The 22,333-nt window shown below is 40.1% G+C and overlaps 1 protein-coding gene across 3 annotated transcripts in view; it reads right to left on the bottom strand.

Moving 5' to 3' along the window:
• Nucleotides 1–22,333, bottom strand: part of SRRM3 (serine/arginine repetitive matrix 3) — a 496,285-nt gene that overhangs the window by 277,996 nt on the left and 195,956 nt on the right. For all 3 annotated transcript variants that reach the window (XM_063456734.1, XM_063456743.1, XM_063456748.1), the window contains exon 3: nt 16,585–16,852. In XM_063456734.1, coding sequence (XP_063312804.1) covers nt 16,585–16,808 — 224 coding nt within the window. In that variant the 5' untranslated portion in view covers nt 16,809–16,852. The remainder of the gene's footprint in view (nt 1–16,584; nt 16,853–22,333) is intronic.

Below are 22,333 nucleotides of genomic sequence, written 5' to 3'. Positions count from 1 at the left end.
AAATTCATTTGATTTTATTTTTATCTTGAAAATGTTCTTCTTCAACACTGATGATTCATCTCCTTTGCAACACTTGTTTCATTTTATTTACAGAATTTTTAGAACAAAAACACGAGAACAACCTATTGACACTTTTAATTGCACTATATATGTTCTGTTAGATATTGTTTGGGTGGCAATGGCTCCATTTTTAACTAACTTCAGCATTCTGAGGTAAAGTGCTAAATATACAGTGATAAGAAGAATTTATTTAGTTTCTATGGCGATTTCTCCAAATCTAGCACTTTTTCACATAATTAAAACAGTTTTGCCTTTTCCCGTACATTATTTAGAAAGTATGTTGTTGTATCTTTTCATTGATAGTTACTAACAATATTATTTTATATGAAAAGCAACACTTTTCCCGTCCTGTTTACTCTTTTATTCAAAGTATTTAGGTACCCCGTTGGGTTTGTTAGCTCTATATAAACACATAGTATCATTATTATTATTATTATTACATGCTTTACATCTTTACATCTCTTGATTTCAGAAAACATTGCTATTTAAAGCTGGATGAAGCCATGGAAGCCATAACGTCTGCCTTTTTAATTTTGCATTGTGCATGATAGCGGCCTCTGTTCATACACTGTTTGAAAAAATGAGCCTTGTGAGTTGGAGCATTCTGCACAAGAAATCACACTATCTTGATATAATAAGCCAGTACTTCATCTCTCTTACAGGTCATTTAAATCTGAATTTGCACATATCAAGTCATACAACATTACTAAATTAGGCATATGGCATGTACCACTTTTAGAATTACATATTAAGCAATACATATGATGATATGCCAACATAAAGGCATTTGGGGTATTAAATACAATGATCTACCTTTATGTTCATATATAGATTTGTGCACTGCAAATGTGTCTTACTGCTGATACGTGGGCTGTAATCCTGTGTTTATGGCTGGTGATTACTTGGCTTTAAGCTATTCAGACAACCAAATGTACAATACTTACCTCTTTAGACAATAAACAGTTTTATTTCAAATTACTTTATACTAATCTAAATCTAAAGCAAGGTGTATTTTGTTTTTTTTCAAGACTAATCAAGGAACACTAGTTGAGTACAGCTTTTTTTTATTGATATCTAAGTGTTTGTAATTAATTATTGATACGGTCTAGCTAAGCATGTCACGGAATCAGTAAATAAACCATCCACTTAAAGCCTGCCTATATACTTCAAGATGTACTATGCAGCGATATACATTTAAAAGATTAAAATACATATTTAATATTCATGACATGTTCCATTTAAATAAGTATGCCATTACTGAAGTCTGCATCGCAGAAGTCTAGCTGAAGGCCAAACATATGATGGCTCTTATATTTCCATAATGACCCTGGGATAGTGGCTTTGAATAGAACATGCTATTTAAAGTAATGCGACTTAGAATACAAAATACCAGAGCACACACAACTACCAATGCATTTGTATGAATCTTGAAAGTACTTCAATGAGAATTGTATATTTCTATGAAAATTATGAGCAGGTTTGAAAAAGGTAGTAGCAATCAATCACTCAGATGTCAGCAGCTCCTATCTCGTGATTTCTAATTTGAGAATTCACAAAAACCTGTGAGTTTACCATAAGCATGAAAAGATAGCAATGTCACTTTTATTTGTGGTGGCAAATGGGAAAATGTGCAGACCATTTAGATCAAGTGTTCGTTATCTGCTGTTCATTTTATTGTATTTTTTCCATTTTGTAATTAAAATATATAAATACATTTTACTATTTTTCACAAGATTCTGTAATAGTTTTTTCTTCAAGGGACTATTCATGTAGAATTAGCTATTCTTCAATATTTTGTTTGCTGTTATTATTCCCATCATGCACCATGATGTTTTCCTCAGTTCTCAGTTTCTTTAACCCCTTAACACCGCAGCCAAATGTACAAGTTGTGATCCAAAAAAAACGTAAACAAAACCTGGCATTTGCGCTATATGTCTGTCCAACCGTAATTCACCTCTTTCATATTAAATGCACCCACACTTGTTATATATCATTTTATTCAGGGAAAACAGGGCTTACGTTTAACATCAAATATTTAGGCATGGAACATAATTTAATATGAAAAAAATATAAAAAAAAATGGGAGAAAATAAGAATTTTTAAAATTGTTTTAGTTCTACGTGACATTTTAACTGTGCATGTCAAAATATTGTTTGCTTTTACTGCAATACAATACACATATTTGTATTCAACAATGTCTCACGTGTAAAACAGTACCCCCTATGTACAGGTTTTATTGTGTTTTGGGAAGTTACAGGGTCAAATATAGCGTGTTACATAATTCAGTTTTTTCACATTGAAATTCGCCAGATTGGTTATGTTGCCTTTGAGACCATATGGTAGCCCAGGAATAAGAATTACCCCCATGATGGCATACCATTTGCAAAAGTAGATAACCCAAGGTATTGCAAATGGAGTATGTCCAGTCTGTTTTAGTAGCCACTTGGTCACAAACACTGGCCAAAGTTAGTGTTAATATTTGAAAATGCAAAAAACTAAATTGAACGCAAATTTTGGCCAGTGTTTGTTACTAAGTGGCAACTAAAAAAAACTGAACATACCCTATTTGCAATACCCTGGGTTGTCTACTGTTGCAAATGGTATGCCATCATGGGGATCATTTTTATTCCTGGGCTACCATACGGTCTCAAAGGCAACCTGGCGAATTTTAATGTGAAAAAACTGAAACGCAAACCTTATATTTGACTCTGTAACTTTTGAAAACACCATAAAACCTGTAAATGAGGGGTACTGTTATACTCAGGAGACTTCGCTGAACACAAATATTAGTGTTTCAAAACAGTAAAACGTATCACAACAATTATATCGTCAGTGTAAGTGCCATTTGTGTGTGAAAAATGCAAAAAAATTCACTGTCACTGACGATATCGTCGTTGTAATATATTTTACTGTTTTGAAACACTAATATTTGTGTTCAGCGAAGTCTTCCGAGTAAAACAGTACCCCCCATGTACAGGTTTTATGGTGTCTTGGAAAGTTACAGGTTTAAATATAGTGCTAGAAAATTTAATTCCCTGAACTTTCGGCCTGGGTGTCATGCCTTAATTCTGGTATCCTCTTACTTCCGGGTTCCACGGAGCTTAGCCACACCCCCTTATGATACGGTCTCCTTACTTAATGCGACCGCACCAGCTGATAGACGCTGGATTATTGAACTACGTACCGCACTCACGAACCGGCTACAAACTTCTCTGTGAAAGCCATCTGTTACCGGACCGGACTGGAAGACTACTCACGTCCCCTTCACCTCTCCTCATCCTCGACTAAAGCCTGAACTCTCTACACATATCATTGGAGATAACCGCCTCTGAGGAGAACTTGGGAACCTGTTTTCTATTTACCGGAAGCTAAGTAACATTAAACCTCTGTGATAAGAGTTACATATCTAAAGCCTTTATTGCCTGTTACCAAAGTCTTATTATCAAACAACCCAGCTACAGCTATCTTCAACCTATCCACTATTCGAGTTTAGCTGCACCTGTCTTGCCCAGATAATTGCTAATGGAACAAACTATTGTAATTGCTTATCACCTAACTTGTTTACTCAACTAACAGACTCTAAATGATTCAGAACCTGCTTATTGCAACTGTTTATTATTTAAAGCTACAGTGCCTGTAATTCTGGACTTAAGCAACCGTTTATTATTTAAAGCTACATTGCCTGTAATTCTGGACTTAAGCAACCGTTTATTATTTAAAGCTACAGTGCCTGTAATTCTGGACTTAAGCAACCGTTTATTATTTAAAGCTACAGTGCCTGTAATTCTGGACTTAAGCAACCGTTTATTATTTAAAGCTACATTGCCTGTAATTCTGGACTTAAGCAACCGTTTATTATTTAAAGCTACATTGCCTGTAATTCTGGACTTAAGCAACCGTTTATTATTTAAAGCTACAGTGCCTGTAATTCTGGGCTTAAAGTCACAATATCTTCTAATTGTTCTAATAAATATTCAAGCTCTAAGAAATCTGCAGTTGTGTTCCTTCATAACAAATGTTAAATGTGACACTGGGTTGTCAGGCAGGTCCTGCAAATTGTAATTAATAAAATGACCTAATTATGTAAAATTATTACATAAATATATACGTAGAATTATTATATATATATGTGTGTATATATATATATATGTGTATATATATATATGTATATAATTGTATATATAGTGATATATACGTATATACTTATGTATATAGATATATATATTATTTCGTTCTACATGTATTTTGATATCAATATATATATATATATTAATTTTAAAATACAGTTAGAACGAAATGACGCATGTTTATATATTTTTTAGCTATTTATTTTTTATTATTTTTGTAATTTAATTTTTTAACATATTTATATATTTATTTATTTTTTATTTTATACAAATATATATATATATAATGAAAATTATATATATATGTAATCAATATCATTGTACGTGTATTTTGATATTAATATATATATATAATTATGTATATATTAATATTAAAATACACGTAGACAGTGTATGTATATTTCTGTGTATATGTGTATATATATATATATATACTTAGATCATATATAATAAGTATATATATGATCTAAGTATATATTATTTAATTTTACACTTATTTAACATGTTTTATTTTATTTTCAGGCAGCAGGGGGAGTACCTGTCATTACAGGCACTCCCCCTGCTGGCATTGCTATGGACGGCTCGCGATCACATGGCCCTGGGGGGTCGAAGAGGACAGAGGGGGACTCCCTGGGCTCCCAGGTAAGTCCCCCATACCGCGATCGCCGGCGTGGGATCGCCGGCGACCGGGTAAGTACATAAGATCGCAGGACGTTCTATGCCGTCCTGGGGCGTTTAGAGCCACCAAAATAAGGACGGCATAGAACGTCCTGCGGTCTTAAGGGGTTAATACTCTAAAGAATGTTGTTTAAGCAAAACAAAATGTCTGAATGTTTATGATATTGGATCAGTTACATATATTTGTACTAAAATGCTGTAGAGTTCTGATACTATGCTTTCAGAGGTATTAACGTACAATAATCATCTGAACCAGGGAGAAAATTATGGCTTTTTGCTTGTTTTCAGTTGCATGGTTTTTTCAACACATAAAAGAAAATCCTTTTACTCTAGCTCCACCAAAATGTTTCTTTTTGCACAAGTAGTGCAGAAACAGTGAAGCTGTTTATATTAGATTATGCATTGCCCCCTCCAAGTGCCCTTTAGTCCCCCTATCTCCCCTGCACCCAGTACACCCTCTATCCCTCTGCACCTACTACACCTCTACCCTCCTGCGACCACTACTACTATGATTTAGTGTTGGAAGGTATTATAGTTTTCCCCTGGACAAATGGGGATGGGGGGCATGGCTGCAGGGCCGGACTGGGAATGAAAAGCAGCCCTGGAAAAAAAAATCATACCAGCCCTATAATGCATTGCGCCAGCATAGTGTGCAGATATGGAAGCGGGGAAAAAAAACAGAAAACTGAAAACTATTACTCAAATGTGAATCAAAGCACTCATAGGGCTTCTAAATAAACAAGAGCGGATTTGTTGTAAGCAGACGTGCATTTGCATATAATCAATGTTCCAACTACCTTGACATATTAAGGAAAGTTTTGTAATTGGACTGAAATTGTGAATGTATGTTATTGCACAGCAGTAAAAAATGACGGTATCTTGCTTATTTTGAAGTAATAAGAGTGTGCTCTTTACTTTGGTTTACAACTGGATGATCTCAGTCAACACCAATTTAATTCCCATAGGAAAGCATTAGGAGACTATTGCGCATGTGCGGCAAAACACTGCGCTTCACAGCACCAATCAGCATCTCCTCATAGAGATATATTTCATCAATGCATCCCTATTCGTTCAGCGTCTCCATGGAGAGCGTGGAGATGCTCAACATAGGTGCTGTCTGAGTGACTGTCACTATAGATGTTCCTACGAAGCAATGTAGACACCGCCTTTTCTCTGAAAAGGTAGCATTTACAGTGCTCAGCATACAGGGACAGGCAGTAGACACCAGAACTACTACATTAAACTGTAGAAGTTCGGGTGACTATAGTGTCCCTTTAATACGAAGTCTTTCTCTCACCAGTCGACTCTAAATGACAGGGAGAGCAGGAAACACAAGTAATTATGGCTTTTGTTTGTATCTTTCTCCCCCAGCCCCTTTCATGTGTCTCTTAGCCCCAGGCCCTTTGTATCTTTCTCCTTTTTCCCAGCTCTTCTTTTAGTCTCTTTCCCAGGTCGCAGCACTTCTGTGTGTCTCTTTCCCCACAGCTCCTCTGTGTGTCTCATTCTCCCCTTCTCCAGCCCTTCTGTAAGTCTCTTTCCCAGGCCCCAACACCTCTGTGTGTCTCTTTCCCCACATCTCCTCTGTGTGTCTCATTCTCCCCTTTCCCAGACCCTCTGTCGCTTTCTCCACAGCCTCTCCGGGTGTCTTTTTACTCCCCTGCCCCTCCATTTGTCTCATTCCACCCCCTTCAGCCTTACATGTGTATCATTAACCCCGCTACCCCTCCATGCTTCTAAATCCATCCCCCAGACATCCCTGTGTCTCAATCTATCCCCCAGACCTCCATGTGTCTCATTAGCTCCTTCCGCCCCTCTATGTGTCTTATAAGCTCCTCCATATGTCTTATAGACCCCCAGACTTCCATGTGTCTCATTAACTCCCTCAGCCCCTCCTTGAGTCTTATTAGCTCCTCCATATGTCTTATTAGACCCCCAGCCCTCCATGTGTCTCATTTGCCTCCCATGTGTCCCTATAGCCTTCTCCCAGCCCTCCATGTGTCTCATTCCACCCCCTCTAGCCTTACATGTGTCCTTATAGCCCTCTCCCAGCCCTCCATGTGTATCATTCCACCCCCTCTAGCCTTACATGTGTCTTATTAGCCCCCATCCCTCCATGTTTCTCAATCTATCCCACCAGCCCTCTATGTGTCTCAATCCATTCCCCCAGCCCTCCATGTGTCTCATTACCTCCCAGACCTCTATGTGCCTTATTATCTACTCAGTCCCTCCATAGGTCCCAATAGCCCCTCCCAACCCTCCATGCATTCCCATACCCCCCTACCAGTCTTTCATGTGTTCCTATACCCCCTCCCAGCCCTTCATGTGTCCCTATAGCCCCCCCAGGCCCCATGTGTCCCATTAGTTCCTGCCCTAGCCCCCATCTGCCCCATTAGTCCCCCCCATGTGTCCCATTAGTTCCCCCCCAGCTCCCATGTGTCCATTAGTTCCCCCCCAGGTGTCCCATTAGTCCCCCCAGCTCTCCCTGTACCTTGCTGCAGCGTGGTCGAGCAGGCAGATTCTGTGCTTTCTGAGAGCACTTCCTGTTAGACCGGGTAGGGGAACAGAAGCTCCTCTACCCGTGGTCTATCTGCTCGGCCACGTTACATTCTGTGACCAGCAGAAGGGGAGGGCATCCCCTCCTGCTGGTTATTCTGTAATTGTGCCGTGCCACCCTCGGACTGGTACGCACTAGGTGGCCGCGTATCGGCCCGGTATTGTGCCAGTCCACCAGGAAATTTCACGGTATCTCGGTGGACCAGTCCGGCCCTGGTGGGCTGGTATTAAAGTTGCAACAATGTTGCAGAAAATGGAGGAGTTTTATATGGAGCAGAGGGGAGGGTACTTACCAGTCAGCAGGATCAGATGAGGGACCCTGACTGAATGTCCCACCCTCCCAGTTTTTTTCATGTTTTTGTGTGGTCTCTCTTTTTTCTCTATTGCCACAGTTGGCAGGTTCCCTGGACAGCTCAGTCGAAAAACGGAGTATGACGCAGTGTCACCTTGGGGAGACTACAGTCGGCTCAGGGCTGATGGCTAGTGACGGCTGTGTTGGGCTCTTGGAGTGTATGATGGAGAATATCTGTTGATTGTGTTATGGTTTAATAAAGCTGTGGCCATTGCCCTTGTCCACTTAAAAAGGTGTCCAGAGTGTTATTAGGGGCAAAGGTGGTTTGGATATGGGTCAGCACTCATGCCACCCTCCTCCCAGTTTTGACTGCGGTATAAATGTTCCTCCACTATGTATTGTTCCTACAGTTGCCACTGCATCAACTCCTGTACGACATTGCAGCTAATGAGCATCAGCGCAGGGGTTTGTAGAAAACATAATGAAACTGTGCACGTGTACTGTACAGCTGTTCACTGAATTGTATTCATTAAAATTTATAAAAACAATATAAACTAAAAGCAGCTTTCATTTCCATGCACTGCTCGTTTTATAAAGTTGCTTGAAAAAGACATTTGGAGGGAATCTACTGCTTGTGTATAGCTTCTGTACGTTCCCTATAAGTCTCTGATACTGATAAATCAATGAACACAGCTCTTTTGACAGATTTGATGTGGTATGATATAATGGAAATCCTGGCAACATGGGAGATGGTTACAATGGAAATGACATCGACTCATGCCACTGTCCTTAACCCCAATAAAAAAGGTGTCTTAGTAATAATGTAATGGGATAGGGTCAAGTAACAGAATAGCTGTATCTAATGGGACATTTAGAGATTGCATCAAGTGTGTGTCATAAGATATTAATACTCTGTGGGTTTAGTAAAAGGCCCTAGAGCTAATGTCAACTCAAGCTTAGCACTAAGAATTATCTTATCTAGTCATATAAAACCAAGGACTTAGAGATACCTACAAGATTGGAGCTTGGATTACTGGGACTGGAACACTTTGTTTAACCCCTTAAGGACACATGACATGTGTGACATGTCATGATTCCCTTTTATTCCAGAAGTTTGGTCCTTAAGGGGTTAAGGGGTTAAGTTCTTGTTCTCTTGTATTCTTTCCTAATGCTGACTGCCAGGTGCAACGGACAGGGTTTATAGCGATGATTGACAGGGAGCTAAGATGGAGGCACAGAATTGTAGAATAAAGAGGTTTGGATTTCTACATTGAAAGTTTAGTTTGTACATCTCTTAGATGCATATTTGATTTAAAAAATGGATAGGTAAACATAGTGTTAAAGGAAAACTCCACACACATGAAACACTTCAGCTTGCTGAAGTGTGTTCAATGTCTGGAGCCTGTCACATTTGTGAGTTTATAAATGTGCAGATTTCAATAGAGACATCAGTTTTATCGTTGGGGACAGAAACACTTCGCTTAGTGTCAATCAGAGAGCCAACAAAGTTTTTTTTCCATTCACACCAGAAGTGTCAGGTGCACTCTGAGCTGAATTAGAGCTCATCGAGAAGCATGGAAAGATGGGATCACGGTCGCAGCACAGAGCCTTCTCAATGACAAGCCTCTGATTGGAGTGTTCCCCAGCATAGACTGACACTGAAAGTCTCTGCTGGGTAAAAAAGGACAGGCTTGCAATGGCTGCAGACAAGGCCCTGCACAAATAAATGCATACAAGTTATCTACTAATTAGAGATTTTTTTAATGAGGGTACGGGGGGCAATGGAGTGTTTCTTTAAAAAACAAGGAAAGTGACAGTTACTCTTTAAATAGAATAAAACAAATAGCTGCATATAAAACCAAAGACCTATATCAGTAGCTCAAATGTTTATGCCGCCCTTACATAAAAAATACACTAATAAAAACAACAACAAATATATAAAGTTGGAGCATTTGTGTTTATCTAACAACACGATGAGTCACAAAGAATCACTTTAATTGCATATATTTAATTAATATGTTCTAATGATCAATACAGCATTATTTCAAGCATTCATTGATACTATTCTTTATTCTTCTATAGCTCATGCAAGTTTAAAAAAAAGTCAAGGGGGTTTTCTATTTACAAACACCATAACTACCCCCCATTACACAATTATACACACAAACACTGGAATAAAATAACTGTGAAGGTACAATTACTTTAGATTTTCCCAACGAGTGACTTCTCAGTATTGTGTTAATGTGAGAGTTATGCTTTCAGATAGTTAATTGCTAGCTCTGTGGGTGTGATGATATAATGGTTGGCTAAATAGCGCGTAGTGCTTTTAAACATTCCACATAAATCATTTATCATGCAATGCATTCAAAACATATAATGGATGTCAGCTGTAAATTACATGTTATCGTATAATTGCTTGAATATTTATTAATTGTGGACATACTCTTTTGTCGTTTGCTTAAAAACACATTAGAATAAAGTGCATCATTATAAAATATATACAAAATATCTCAAGCTAATTTCTGCATATGAGAAGGTTTATTGTTAATTTATCTCGAACAACAAGATGGCACGGTGCGATGTAATATGAAAAAGGTTGATACTCTATCTGTAATTGTGCTATTCCTCCCATTACATTACATGCCAAAAAAAACTTAATAATGACAGATGATTGGGTCTACTTACATTATCGCTTTTTACTGTTTCAGCTACAGCCTTGCAGTTTCCCACTGATTAAATAGCACTACGATTCCTTTTGAGCACACATTTAAAAAAAATATATATACACACATCTCATTAAAATATTAATGGAACAATGTAGGTTAGATTTAACCCATAGGTTTATTTAACACGATGTATAGCTAGTCATATAAAATGTAATAAAATAATAAAAAATAAAAAGCTACTCACATTTGAAACAAATTGCCTAGCTTAGAATCATATGCAGTGAGCTACTATTAAACTGCAAAGTTGCTTGTATGCTCCCTTGACTTTTAATAGTAATGCTGGGCTTATCCTATAAGCAGTGCTCTATAGGCACAGCAAACAATTCTGGGAGTTGTAGTATATTTCTTAGCTTTTTAGAACTGTAAAACACTAACAACCTGCTAGGGATAGCACTGCTATGGAACACCAGATAAAAATGACTGCTGAAGGCAGAAGTGTAGCAAGACCATGAAGTGGCATGGGGTCCATGCCCTAGTACAGGGGTAGGCAACCTTCGGCACTCCAGATGTTGTGGACTACATCCCCCATAATGCTCTTACACCCATAATGCTGCAAAGCATTATGGGAGGTGTAGTCCAAAACATCTGCAGTGCCAAAGGTTGCCTAGGCCTGCCCTAGTAGCTCCCTATCCTAGATTTATTTTATAATAATAATAGTAAGAGTAACAATAAACATGGAATTAACATTAAACGCTGAATGTGGTGTTTTATATCTGTGGGGACATATGTGCACGGAGGGGCAATGATTATGGAGTTGCGTGGTGGGAGGCTGGTTGTGGTATTGTGGGTTTGGGAAGATGATGCTTGTGGTGTGGATGTTTATAGGAATGTTGTGGAGATTGTCTGTGGTGTTGCTCATGTTAAGCTCTCTTTGGTCTTGTGTATGTGTTCGTGGGGAGGCTGCCTGTAGTATACTCCACATCATCAAATGATTTCTTTAATTAAGTGCTATACTAGTAAGTATGGAAGAGACTATCTCCTATTTTAAATTCAGCATGTTTGCAAATCATGTTTAAATAGTCACTCTAAGCTCCAAACTTTGCATCACAGCAACTATCCCTTCCTGAATATATTTTGTATACATTTCTCAATTTAGATACTTTGTTGCAGGAGGTTTCAGATCCATAATCTGTCAAAGGGACACTATATTCACTAAAACAACTTTAGTTTAATGAAGCAGTGTTTGTGTATAGCTTATGCCTGAAGTTTCACTGCTCAATTCACTGCAATTTAGGAGTTAAATCACTTTTGTTTCTGTTAATGCCGCCCTAGCCACACCTCCCCTGGCTATGATTGAAACAGCCTGCATGAAAACAAAATGGTTTGACTTTCAAGCAGATGTAACTTACTTAAAAAGATTGTAAATTGGGGGCGGGGCCTGCCCGCCGAGCTGGATGGTCGCAGGCACGCAGAGCTCCTGCAAGACCGCACTAAAAACGATAAAAATAATGCCTAAATCCGAACTGCAGACCCACAGCAACAAAGCCCAACACAGGGGGTCGGCTGGATCCAGGGAGAGGCTGGCCCTACGAGCTACAGTCCCCTGGAGGAGACACTCTCGCCGAACTGCCTGAGGCCTTCTCCGGCGGTGAGTGGGGCAGACGGCCGCTGCCCCACTATCCCGCAACACAGCACCCCTCATGGGACACGAATCCGGCGGGACCTGGCCCCGTCCCCCCCCCTATGGACCGGGGGGGTTATCCCGGTCCCCACCCTAGGGGCCTGACCACCGCTGGCTCTGTCGGCACGGCAGCAAGGCCGCCAGTCCATCCGGACACCACATCCAAGATGGCGGAGGCCGCATGCGACGGCGCCAAGACCGGAGCACTGATGGGCAACTACTATACATCAGCAGAACCTATAGGGGACAGCCAACAACCCACAGGTACCACCCTCAGCCACCCATCTGCGGGCACTACCGTACCTTACCAAGCTATGATCAGACCCAAGGAGGCCTCCTGCGGGGGCTGGATACACCCCCCCCCCCTGGCAAGGTAAAAACGACAACGCATCAGCCGCCTGCAACCGCTCATGCACCATGGGACTTACTGACGGGAGGAGAAGCAGAAGGGCAGCCTGGACCCCTACTACGGAAGGGACTCTCACAGGCGGTAGATACACAGCAAACACCCTGCCTAGCGACTAACAACAAGTGGAACTCCCACGTACCAGCTACCTGTAGTGGCGGCAGAGGGGACTATCTTCAATTAACTTTTACCATCTGTCTATGCTGACACACAAGGCTGACGCCCAGGACAGACCACCCCACCATTACCAATGATACATGGCTGAGTTGCATACTTTTTAGACTTATCAGCTGTTGCTTAACTGCTTCTGCTAGCTCAATTGTGTGCTTCTGCTTTATAGCGAGATTGAGTGGGGGGAGGGGAGCAATGTAACACTGCAGTACCTTACTACCACGCAGTGATCTTATGGGTTTGTTCTAGCGGTCACTATTTAGTCTGCCTATATTTTCAAAAGCCCTTAAAAACGTTCCTAGCTTGGTTTATCCTTGTCAAAACTATTAACTAACTGTTTCACACTTTAGACACCCCTATACTGCTTGTTTTCTCTTGAAACTATGCTGACTCTACGAAATATAGTGTTGTTAGCTGATGCCTTTCAAATGCTTTCAAATGCTTGATATGTATTACTAGCCTGTATTTCCTGGGGTGGCTACACAAGCCTGTTTACGCAGCCCGCAGACACAATCTTGTACTATATCTAAACTTAAAACTACTCAGCATCACTCTAACGTTTAAACAAAAATATGCCGGTAATCTTTCTGTTCTTGCAAAAAAAAAAAAAAAAATGTGCTGTACCAACATGCCACTCATTGAAATGCTATGATTATGCCTGCAGTTGCTGTCGTGGCCCTGCACGCTTGTCTGTAACCTATATGCACATGCAAAAATAAAGAATTAAAAAAAAAAAAAAAGATTGTAAATTGAACGTTAATTACACACAGGAGGCCCCTGCAGGGTCTAGTGACTAATAGAACAGAAGATAATCAAAATTAAAGATAATGTGCAATAAAGGAAGTATGAACAGTAGATGACTCTTTAGAGGTAGTGTTTATGTAGGCTGTACAAGACACTTAAAGGGAGGTGTGATTTGGGCTGCATAAACAAAGTGATTTACTCCAAAATGGCAGAGAATTAAGTAGTGAGATTGCAGGGACATGATTTATACACCAAAAGTTCTTCATTAAGCTAAAGTTGTTTTGGTGCCCTTAGTGTCCCTTTAATTTATCATAAGAAAATTGTCGTTTTTATTATTATATTCTTAGCTGCTTGCACTATATACATGTTTTTAAACACGACTAATAAAAGTTATGTTTTAACTTTTCTAAGAAACACCTCTTTCTTTTTTTGACTATCCTTTACTTATATGGGGTTACCCCATTTCATTTCTTAGACATTACTTATTTAGTTCAGTGTTTTTAATTCACTGTACTAAGCAGTTCCACTCATCAAGTGGAAATGCAACTAGAAGTAGGGCTTATAAGAAAAAACAAACAACCAGAATTAGACACTCCTGATTGGTAGAGACACTATTTGGTCAGGTAAGGCCCTGTTAGTTGTAATTCTAGTTCTACAATTTTAGGCAGTTGCGTTGCTAGGGGCAACCCCCTTTTGTGCCTGTGTGTGTGTGACTGTCTGCCTCTGTGTGTGTAAATGTCTGCATGTGCGTGTGTGTGACTGGCTGCCTGTGTGTGTGTGTGTGTCTGTCTGTGTTTGACTTTCTACCTCTGTGTGTGTAACTGTCTGCCTATGTGTGTGACTGTTTGTGTGTGTGTGTGTGTGTGTGTGTGTGCACGTAACTGTCTGCCTGCCTCTGTGTGTGTGACTGTCTGCCTCTGTGTGTAACTGTTTGCCTGTGTGTGTGTGTGGTGTGTGTGTGTGTGACTGTCTGCCTGTGTGTGTGTGTGTGGTGTGTGTGACTGTCTGCCTGTGTGTGTGTGTGTGTGTGTGTGTGGTGTGTGTGTGTGACTGTCTGCCTGTGTGTAACTGTAACTGTGTGTGCATCACTGTCTGCTTGTGTGTGTGACTGTAAGCCTGTGTGTGTGTGATTTTTCGCACAAGGCAACCAAGGCCATGCCTGGCTGTATGGATCCCAAAGTGCCATCATATTCCGGCTCCCTGCATCAGTAGACGGCCCACGAGGGAGCAGAGCAGGAGGATTACATCTTTCTTGCCACCTCTGATATGCTCATAGCTGTCCGTCTCACAGCAGCCCCACTGGACCCCAGTGACAGACCCACTCCAGCTCTCCCAAAGGTAGGGAGGCTGGGTGGACAAATTAAAATAATAATATTAGTAATTTGGGAGTGTGTGTGAGAGAATGTGTGTGTGTCTGTCAGTGAATGTGTGAGTGTGTGTTTGTCCGTCAGTGAATGTGTATGTGTCTGTCTGTCACATCAGTGAGACTCTGTGTTTGTCAGTGAGTGTATATGTGTCTGTGAGTGAATGTATTCATGTCAAATCAGTAAGAGTCTGTGTCTGTCAGTGATGCCTGTGTGTTTGTCATTGAATGTGTGTGTGACTGTCAGTGTGTATATGTCAGTAGGTGTGTGTCTGTTAGGGAGTGTGTGTATGTCAGTGAGTGCATGTATCTCTGAGAGTGTGTTTGTGTCAGTGTGTGTCTATCAGTGAACATGTGTATTAGTTAAACAATGTGTGAGACAATGACTATCTGTCAGTGAGTGTGTATCAGTAAGGGCATGTTGTCTGTCAGTCTGCCCAGCCACACTGTAATCCCCACACGGTCATCCCCACACCCTGCCCCCCCACACTGTCACCATCCTACACACTATCCCCCATACTATCACCTTCCTACACACAACACCCCATTATGTCACCTAACTACACAGTGCCCTCCTATAATGTCACCTTCCTACACACCTTCCCCCCTCCCCCCTTCCAGTCCACAGGAAAGAGGAAGGGAGGGGGGATAAGCCCAATGTAATTTCATGTACATTTTAATTAGTGGCTCACCACCCAGCACTTATCCAACACTACACGCACTACACAGACACTACTACATACACTACCGTCACTACATCCACTAAACAGACATTACTACATACACATCCACTACACAGACACTGCATCCACTAGACACACTGCTTACACCACACAAACACTAGATACACTACACACACAAACACAATGTATTCAATACACACACTGCATACCAGGGTCAAGGATTTTTGACTACACACACGAAGAAGCATTTTGCCACACACTCCTCGCCGAAAAAAAATGTATCTTCACCTGTGTGTCTTTTAACCCCCCTTTTGACTAACTTACCCCTTTTTATGTCTTGCCCCCCTTTTACCCTCTGTGTGTCCCCTTTGCTGTATTTTACCTCTCATGTGTCTCTTACAACCCTCCTTGTGTATTTTTTACTTCCCCTAGCCCCTTTGTCTGTCTCTTTCTTCCCCCCAGCTCTTTTGTGTGTCTTTCACCCCCCGCCCCTTTGTGCTTCTTTCTCCTCCACAACCCCTCTGTGCATCTTTCCCCCCAGCCCCTCGCCCTTCTGTGCGTCTCTTCCTCCCCCTCAGCCCCTCTGTGTATCTGTCCCCCCTCAACTCCCCTGTATGTTTCTTTGTGCCCCCCAGCCCTCTTGTGCCTTTTAATATCCTCCCGTACCTTTTATTACATTTTATTTTATAATGCATTGATAATAAATGTGTCACTTTATCAAAAAATGTAGATTGATCTAAATTTGTTTTAATACATTCTTTAGCTATACTGTAATCATAAGATAAAAACTACAAATATTGGTACAGCATTTAGAGAAGGGAAAGAATGTATGTGCCTGTGCTTCGATTACTGCAGCATCCAACTGGGATGAGACAGCAGCAATCCTCAGATAAGTACATATTTTAGTCTGTAAATTTGCTGGCACCTTTGTTAGCACATTGTACAGATTCTGTTTCTATGCCAACCTAAAGATGACCTTTATTCACCGTTACTCTATGTGGCAGTTTTTCTTGATGGGTGGTTCAGATTCACCAATGGTTCCATTATAGTTCTGTAAACTCTATTATGTACAACTAATAACCATCAAGCAGCAAATTGTTACAATGTCAATTCTGACTAACAGAATCATACAAAAAAAAACAATCTGAATGAAGACTTACCCCTGCTCCTCCATCATTTCCTGCAGCTCCATGCACTTAAGTTCTACTCGTCTCTTTCGTTCATGGTCCAAGATTTCTCGGTGGGCCTTCTTAACAAGACTTGGTTCGGTGGTCTTTGCTTCCTCCTCAGGCTTATGCCAAGTGCCCGAAGCACTGGCTTGTGGGAAGCCATTAACAGTTTCCTGTGGCGAAGGAATCCTTGCACCATTGTTGCACAGAGACATTGCTATTTCGTTTTTCAGTTCTTTAGCACCTCACTCCAGAGATTCTGAAAAAAAAAATCAAACATTCATTTGAGCTTACTTTTTTTTATTCCTTATCAGTCCTGCACCTTTGAGAGAAAAATGGTAAAAGGAATAGTCTCCATGAGCTGAGCCGCTCTGTTAAATTAAAACTGACGGCTTAATGGGAGAAGAGCTGTACTAATCTGCTTTTCTGCAAGTCAGGGACCATCACTGCCAACCAAGCAGCACGAGCGCCATTATAAAAGCTTCCAATGCAGACAGAGAAGTCAATTCTCATATATTAGGGATTTGAGAGAGCTGGTCGTGCGTTGCACACTGTATGAAAAGATTGCCATATGCCCCAATGGAAAAATTGTAGCAACTAATTGGAAAAGAAACATGGGCAGTGTTAGAAGCTATTACACACCATATAATGTAATTACTGACACACCTTAGGAGTATTGTTGATAGTAAGCTGCCATTAGATGTATTTAAATTCAAGTAGTTTTACAGTGCGGGCAACATTTCTCTTTGCTCAGCATAAGCAAACCGTTAGAATACAAATTGTGATTACTGTGCCAGCAAAGCAGCAGGAGCACAGGATTTATAAAAATGGGAAATTTGCATGTATCATGAATCTTAAAATAAAAACACATATTTATCACAGAGAGAGATGGAATGTACAATTGATTTACTGGTTGGTTAAATTGGGGTGGAGCTGCTTTTAGAAGTTATCAAGCAATGTGTATATGCAGTGTTTCAGCTTTAAATGCTGTCTATACAGATATATTAGTCAGTTTGTGCAGGGGTGTAGGTACACCCTTGACATACATGGCTTAGTTAGCCCAGGGCTCACTAATGTTAGTTCTGGGAGAAAAATGGAGATGGACGTAATGAGCTTCTTTTCTTGCAGGCGCTGATGTGAGCACGTCTGCATGGAGAAGCAAACTTACTCATTATTAAATTTCCTCCCTCCATTAGGACTGCTCATCCCTCCTCCCCACATTATATAATAGTTATTTCCCTCCATTTGTCAAACCACCTACATTACATGCAGCCTTTCAACTCTCCATACTTCCATTCTTCTGCTCTTGGATTGGCAGATGTGCACTCCTTCTGATGAAGAAGCACTGGATATAATGCTTCACTTTTAAAAGAAGCTCATTGGCAGATCAGGGCACACGAGGCCAACAATGTTTCCCTATGAGGAGCATTTTAATTGGACCTCTGAGATGGAATATTGGCTCATTGTGACTTTGGATGAAGCATGGAAAAGATAGCGGAGAACTTGGCCAGACACTGGATTCAAAGTATGTTGTATTTAAGAATTAAATATTTTATTGATAAAAAGAAAATTGAAGATCATCCAGAGTTTGAAACGTTTATTTCCACACAACATAAAAACAAATTCATTTCCAAAGTTAGTGCAATAACTGACAGTCTGAGGTCCTCTCATAATCTCAAATCCATAAGTAAATAGGAAATTGAAATGGGGAACTTCTTTAATATGAACAATTGGGGGGAACCTGCGTTTCTGCAGGTACAGAAGGCCACGCACTGTTTAACATTGCATGAAACACTTTTTAAGGTCATACATAGATGGTACTTAACACCAGACAAATTAAAAAAAATTAAACATAACTATTCAACCACATGTTGGAGATGTTCAAAGCAGGAAGGCACGATATACCACATGTGGTGGGAGTGTGAAGGTCTTTCAGAGCTCCAGAGGAATACCACAAAAATATTCTCAACACTATGTACAAATAAAAATTTAAATTTCACCTCAATTGTTTTTGTTTCACTTAGAGTTTCCCCAATGCTCATTAGAACATATATTTCTCCTAATTCTTATTCTTATGGCAACAAAACTAACTCTCGCCAGAAACTGGAAAATCTCCTTTAAGTCAATCTTGCCAGAAATAGTAAATCAAATAGAGCATCAAAGACAGATGGAAGAGGGTTTCTATAGGAATAAAGGAAATGCATTTAAATATAAAAAAAATCGTGAGAGATTGGCCTAAACTTTTACTTAACCTTTGTGAAACGGCCTGAGCATTTATATTGGGTTACTATAAACCGATATTTTCGCAATTACTGCATAATAAACTCCTCCATCACTCCTCCTCTCTTCCCTTTTGAAGTAATTAACTATTATTATCATTAAAGCAGATCTATTTAACATACATAATATTTATTATTTTTGCTATACTATATGGTTTGAATTACCTTTGGTATATTAACTTTAAGTTACTTAATGTTATGATCAATGTAAGCTTATACCTGTGTGAATCGTGTGCATTATAGAGTATATGTTTTCTAAGTTTGTCTTATAATATAATGTAAAGCTTGAATAAAGAAATAAAAAATGAAATAAAAAAGAAAGTATGTTTTACCATTATTTTGCAGGGATCTTGCACATTATTTTGCAGGGATCTTAAACATTTATTACATGACAAAAGATGTGAACAATTTAGCACACATAATTTATCTAGTCATTATGAAATAGGTATGAATCAGAAATGAAACATGAACAATCAATGTACTAGAAAATGTATACATCATATAAATATTATGTGTATATTTTGAAGTACATCTCTCTCCATCCCCTACCAACTTTTCCCCTAACCACATCCCCTCAGCTGTCCTATGCTCATTTGCACCTGCTACAGCAGAAGAGGTTTCTGCTCCATTTCTCCTGCCCCACCACCTGTTCCCTTGATCGTATTCCCTCATATCTCATCCGCACTTTGACTCCTTCTCTTGCTCTGCCTCTCACTAAGATTTCCAATCTCTCCCTTTCCTCTGGCACATTTCCTCTACCCTTCAAACATGCAACCGTTACCCCGATTCTAAAAAAGCCAAACCTTGACCCTAATTCCCCATCCAACTACCAACCTATCTCACTACTGCTGTTTGCCTCCAAGACCCCTGACAGAGTTGTGTATGCAAGATTGACAGACTTCCTTGAATCTAACTCTCTGCTTGACCTGCTTCAATCTGGGTTCCACGCTTGTCACTCTGTTGAAACAGCTGTGACCAAAATATCCAATGATCTTATCACTGCAAGATCCAGTGACCACTACTCTATCCTAATTCTCCTCAACCTTCCTGCTGCTTTTGACACTGGTGATCATTAACAGCTTCTTCTCATCCTCCGTAATCTTGGTCTACGAGATACCGCTCTCTCCTGGTGCTCCTCCTACCTCTTCCAACGTTCTTTCAGTGTTTCTTTCTCTGGTTCTGCCTCTTCTCCTCAATCCCTCTCTGTTGGTGTTCCCCAAGGGTCTGTCCTTGGTCCCCTATTGTTCTCAAGCTACATTGCCTCCCTTGGTAAACTCATCAGCTCCTTCGGCTTCCAGTATCATTTCTATGTGGATGACACGCAAATGTATCTGTCTTCCCCTGATTTCTCCCCCCCCTCCCCCCCCCCTCTTGACTTGTGTCTCTGATTTCCTCTCTGCTATTTCCAAATGGATGGCTGCTCATTTCCTTAAACTTAACCTGTCTATAACAGAACTTCTGGTCTTCCCTTCCTCAAGTGTTGCTACTCCCTTGTCTGTTTCCCTCCAAGTCAATGATGCTACTATCAGCTCTACCTCACAGCCTTGCTGCCTAGGTGTTCTCTTTGACTCCGACCTGTCCTTCATCCCTCATGTCCAATCAATCGCAAAATCCTGCTACTTTCATCTCAAAAACATAGCTCGCATCCGATCCTATTTAATGCCTGATACAGCTAAGGTGCTTGCCCATGCCACTGTCCTCTCTCGCCTTGATTTCTGTAATTCGCTTCTCAGGGATCTTACATGTTCCCAACTTGCCCCATTACAGTCTATAATGAATGCCGTGGCGAGTCTCATCTTCCTGTTCACCCATACCTCACAGGCCTTCCCCCTCTGTCAGTCCCTACATTGGCTTCCCATAATATATAGGACTCAATTTAAGATCCTGAGAGTTGCTTACAAATGACTACACAATGCTGCCCCGACCTATTTATCCTCACTAATACACAAATATTGCCTACGTCTAACCTCATTTCATACTCCTATCTTTGATGCTCGCCTTAAATATTTATCTAGTGCTGCACCATTCCTATGGAACACCTCTCTGTTAGACTATCACCCAGTCTCCACTCCTTCAAAAAAATCTTTAAAAACGTACTTCTTTAGGAAAGCATATCAATTAAACTGTGAACAGCTTTCCCTCCCCGCACTCTGATTCCTCTCCTGAAACTGTCATCAAAACATACCTAGACCTCAGTGAATACTATCCTAGCAACCTATTTTTCTACCCTACCCTTACCTTTTGTGTCACATTATCCCACTCCCTCTAGCATGTAAGCTCATTGAGCAGGGCCCTGAATCCCTCTGTTGCTGTGCTTTCAACTTATCTGATTACAAATACATGTATATTAGTCCACCCATTGTACAGCACTATGGAACTTGTTGGCGCTTTATAAATATTAATAATAATAATAATTTAGTTCACAGATCAAATTAGAAAAAAAGTAACAAATGTAGGGGGAAAAAAGGAGGATCAGTATGAAGGCTATATTTATATATGTATATATTATAAATGTATTTCATATATACTATAAAATATAAATATTTTTTCTACTACCCTTTTTTTCCCTCTGTTGGATATTTTTTTGCTTGATCTGTGAATAAAATCAAAATTCAGTGTCTGTCTCCTAACCATTAATCTTATTTTACCCTTCAACCAGAGGGCAGAACTTCAAATCACAAAACAAACTACTATGCCGGTCCATTTAGCAAGTCCTTAGTTCAGTTATACGTCCATGTGATACTATGGAGGTATGGAATTTGGATGACCCAACGATTTTCTTAAAGGAAAACTAAAGTGTTGGAAACACAAACCTGTATCCTAACAATATAGTTTGCCTCTATCCCTGCAACCTCTCATGCAACAATGAATAGGTTAAAAATGATTTATTTTACTTACCTTATTCCAGCGATTAGTTCCCTCTATACTAATTTTGTCTCCTTTGCTGCTGATGTAAGTGCAAGGGGGAACTTAGTGTGCATACGCATCAAGCGCCAAACACGCATTGATCTTCCCCAATGTAAAAAGCATGGACATCGTCATACAAAACCTGAAGGAGTTTAACTCTGTGAAACAACTGGAAGCACCTCTGGTAAACATCCACTAAAAGCAGTCTTAACCAAGGTAGACAGCCACTGGTAGACAGCCTGTCTGGAAGACAGTCACTAGATGCAGTCCTAACCATGCCATGTAATCATTGCAGTGTCTCTAAACCTGCAATGTTCTAGACAGCAAGGTTAAGGGGACTGAGATTTAACCATGACTTCATCAATGAAATGAAGTGGTCTTGGTTCCTATAGTGTCCCTTTCAATTCGGACAACTACAATTAGTTTGAAAACAAATGCACAAGTCTAGTAATTACTACTTTTCTTGCAATATTTTATAATAGTATTAAGAATAATGTCAATAAGTAATCTCTGTTCTCTCAGCAAGAATGTATGCAATTATTCAGAATTATTTT

The sequence above is a fragment of the Pelobates fuscus genome, chromosome 1, assembly GCF_036172605.1.
Source record: "Pelobates fuscus isolate aPelFus1 chromosome 1, aPelFus1.pri, whole genome shotgun sequence".
Classification (NCBI taxonomy): Eukaryota; Metazoa; Chordata; class Amphibia; order Anura; family Pelobatidae; genus Pelobates; species Pelobates fuscus.
Note: the sequence above shows the minus strand (reverse complement) of the source record. Positions and strands in the feature narration are given on the sequence as shown.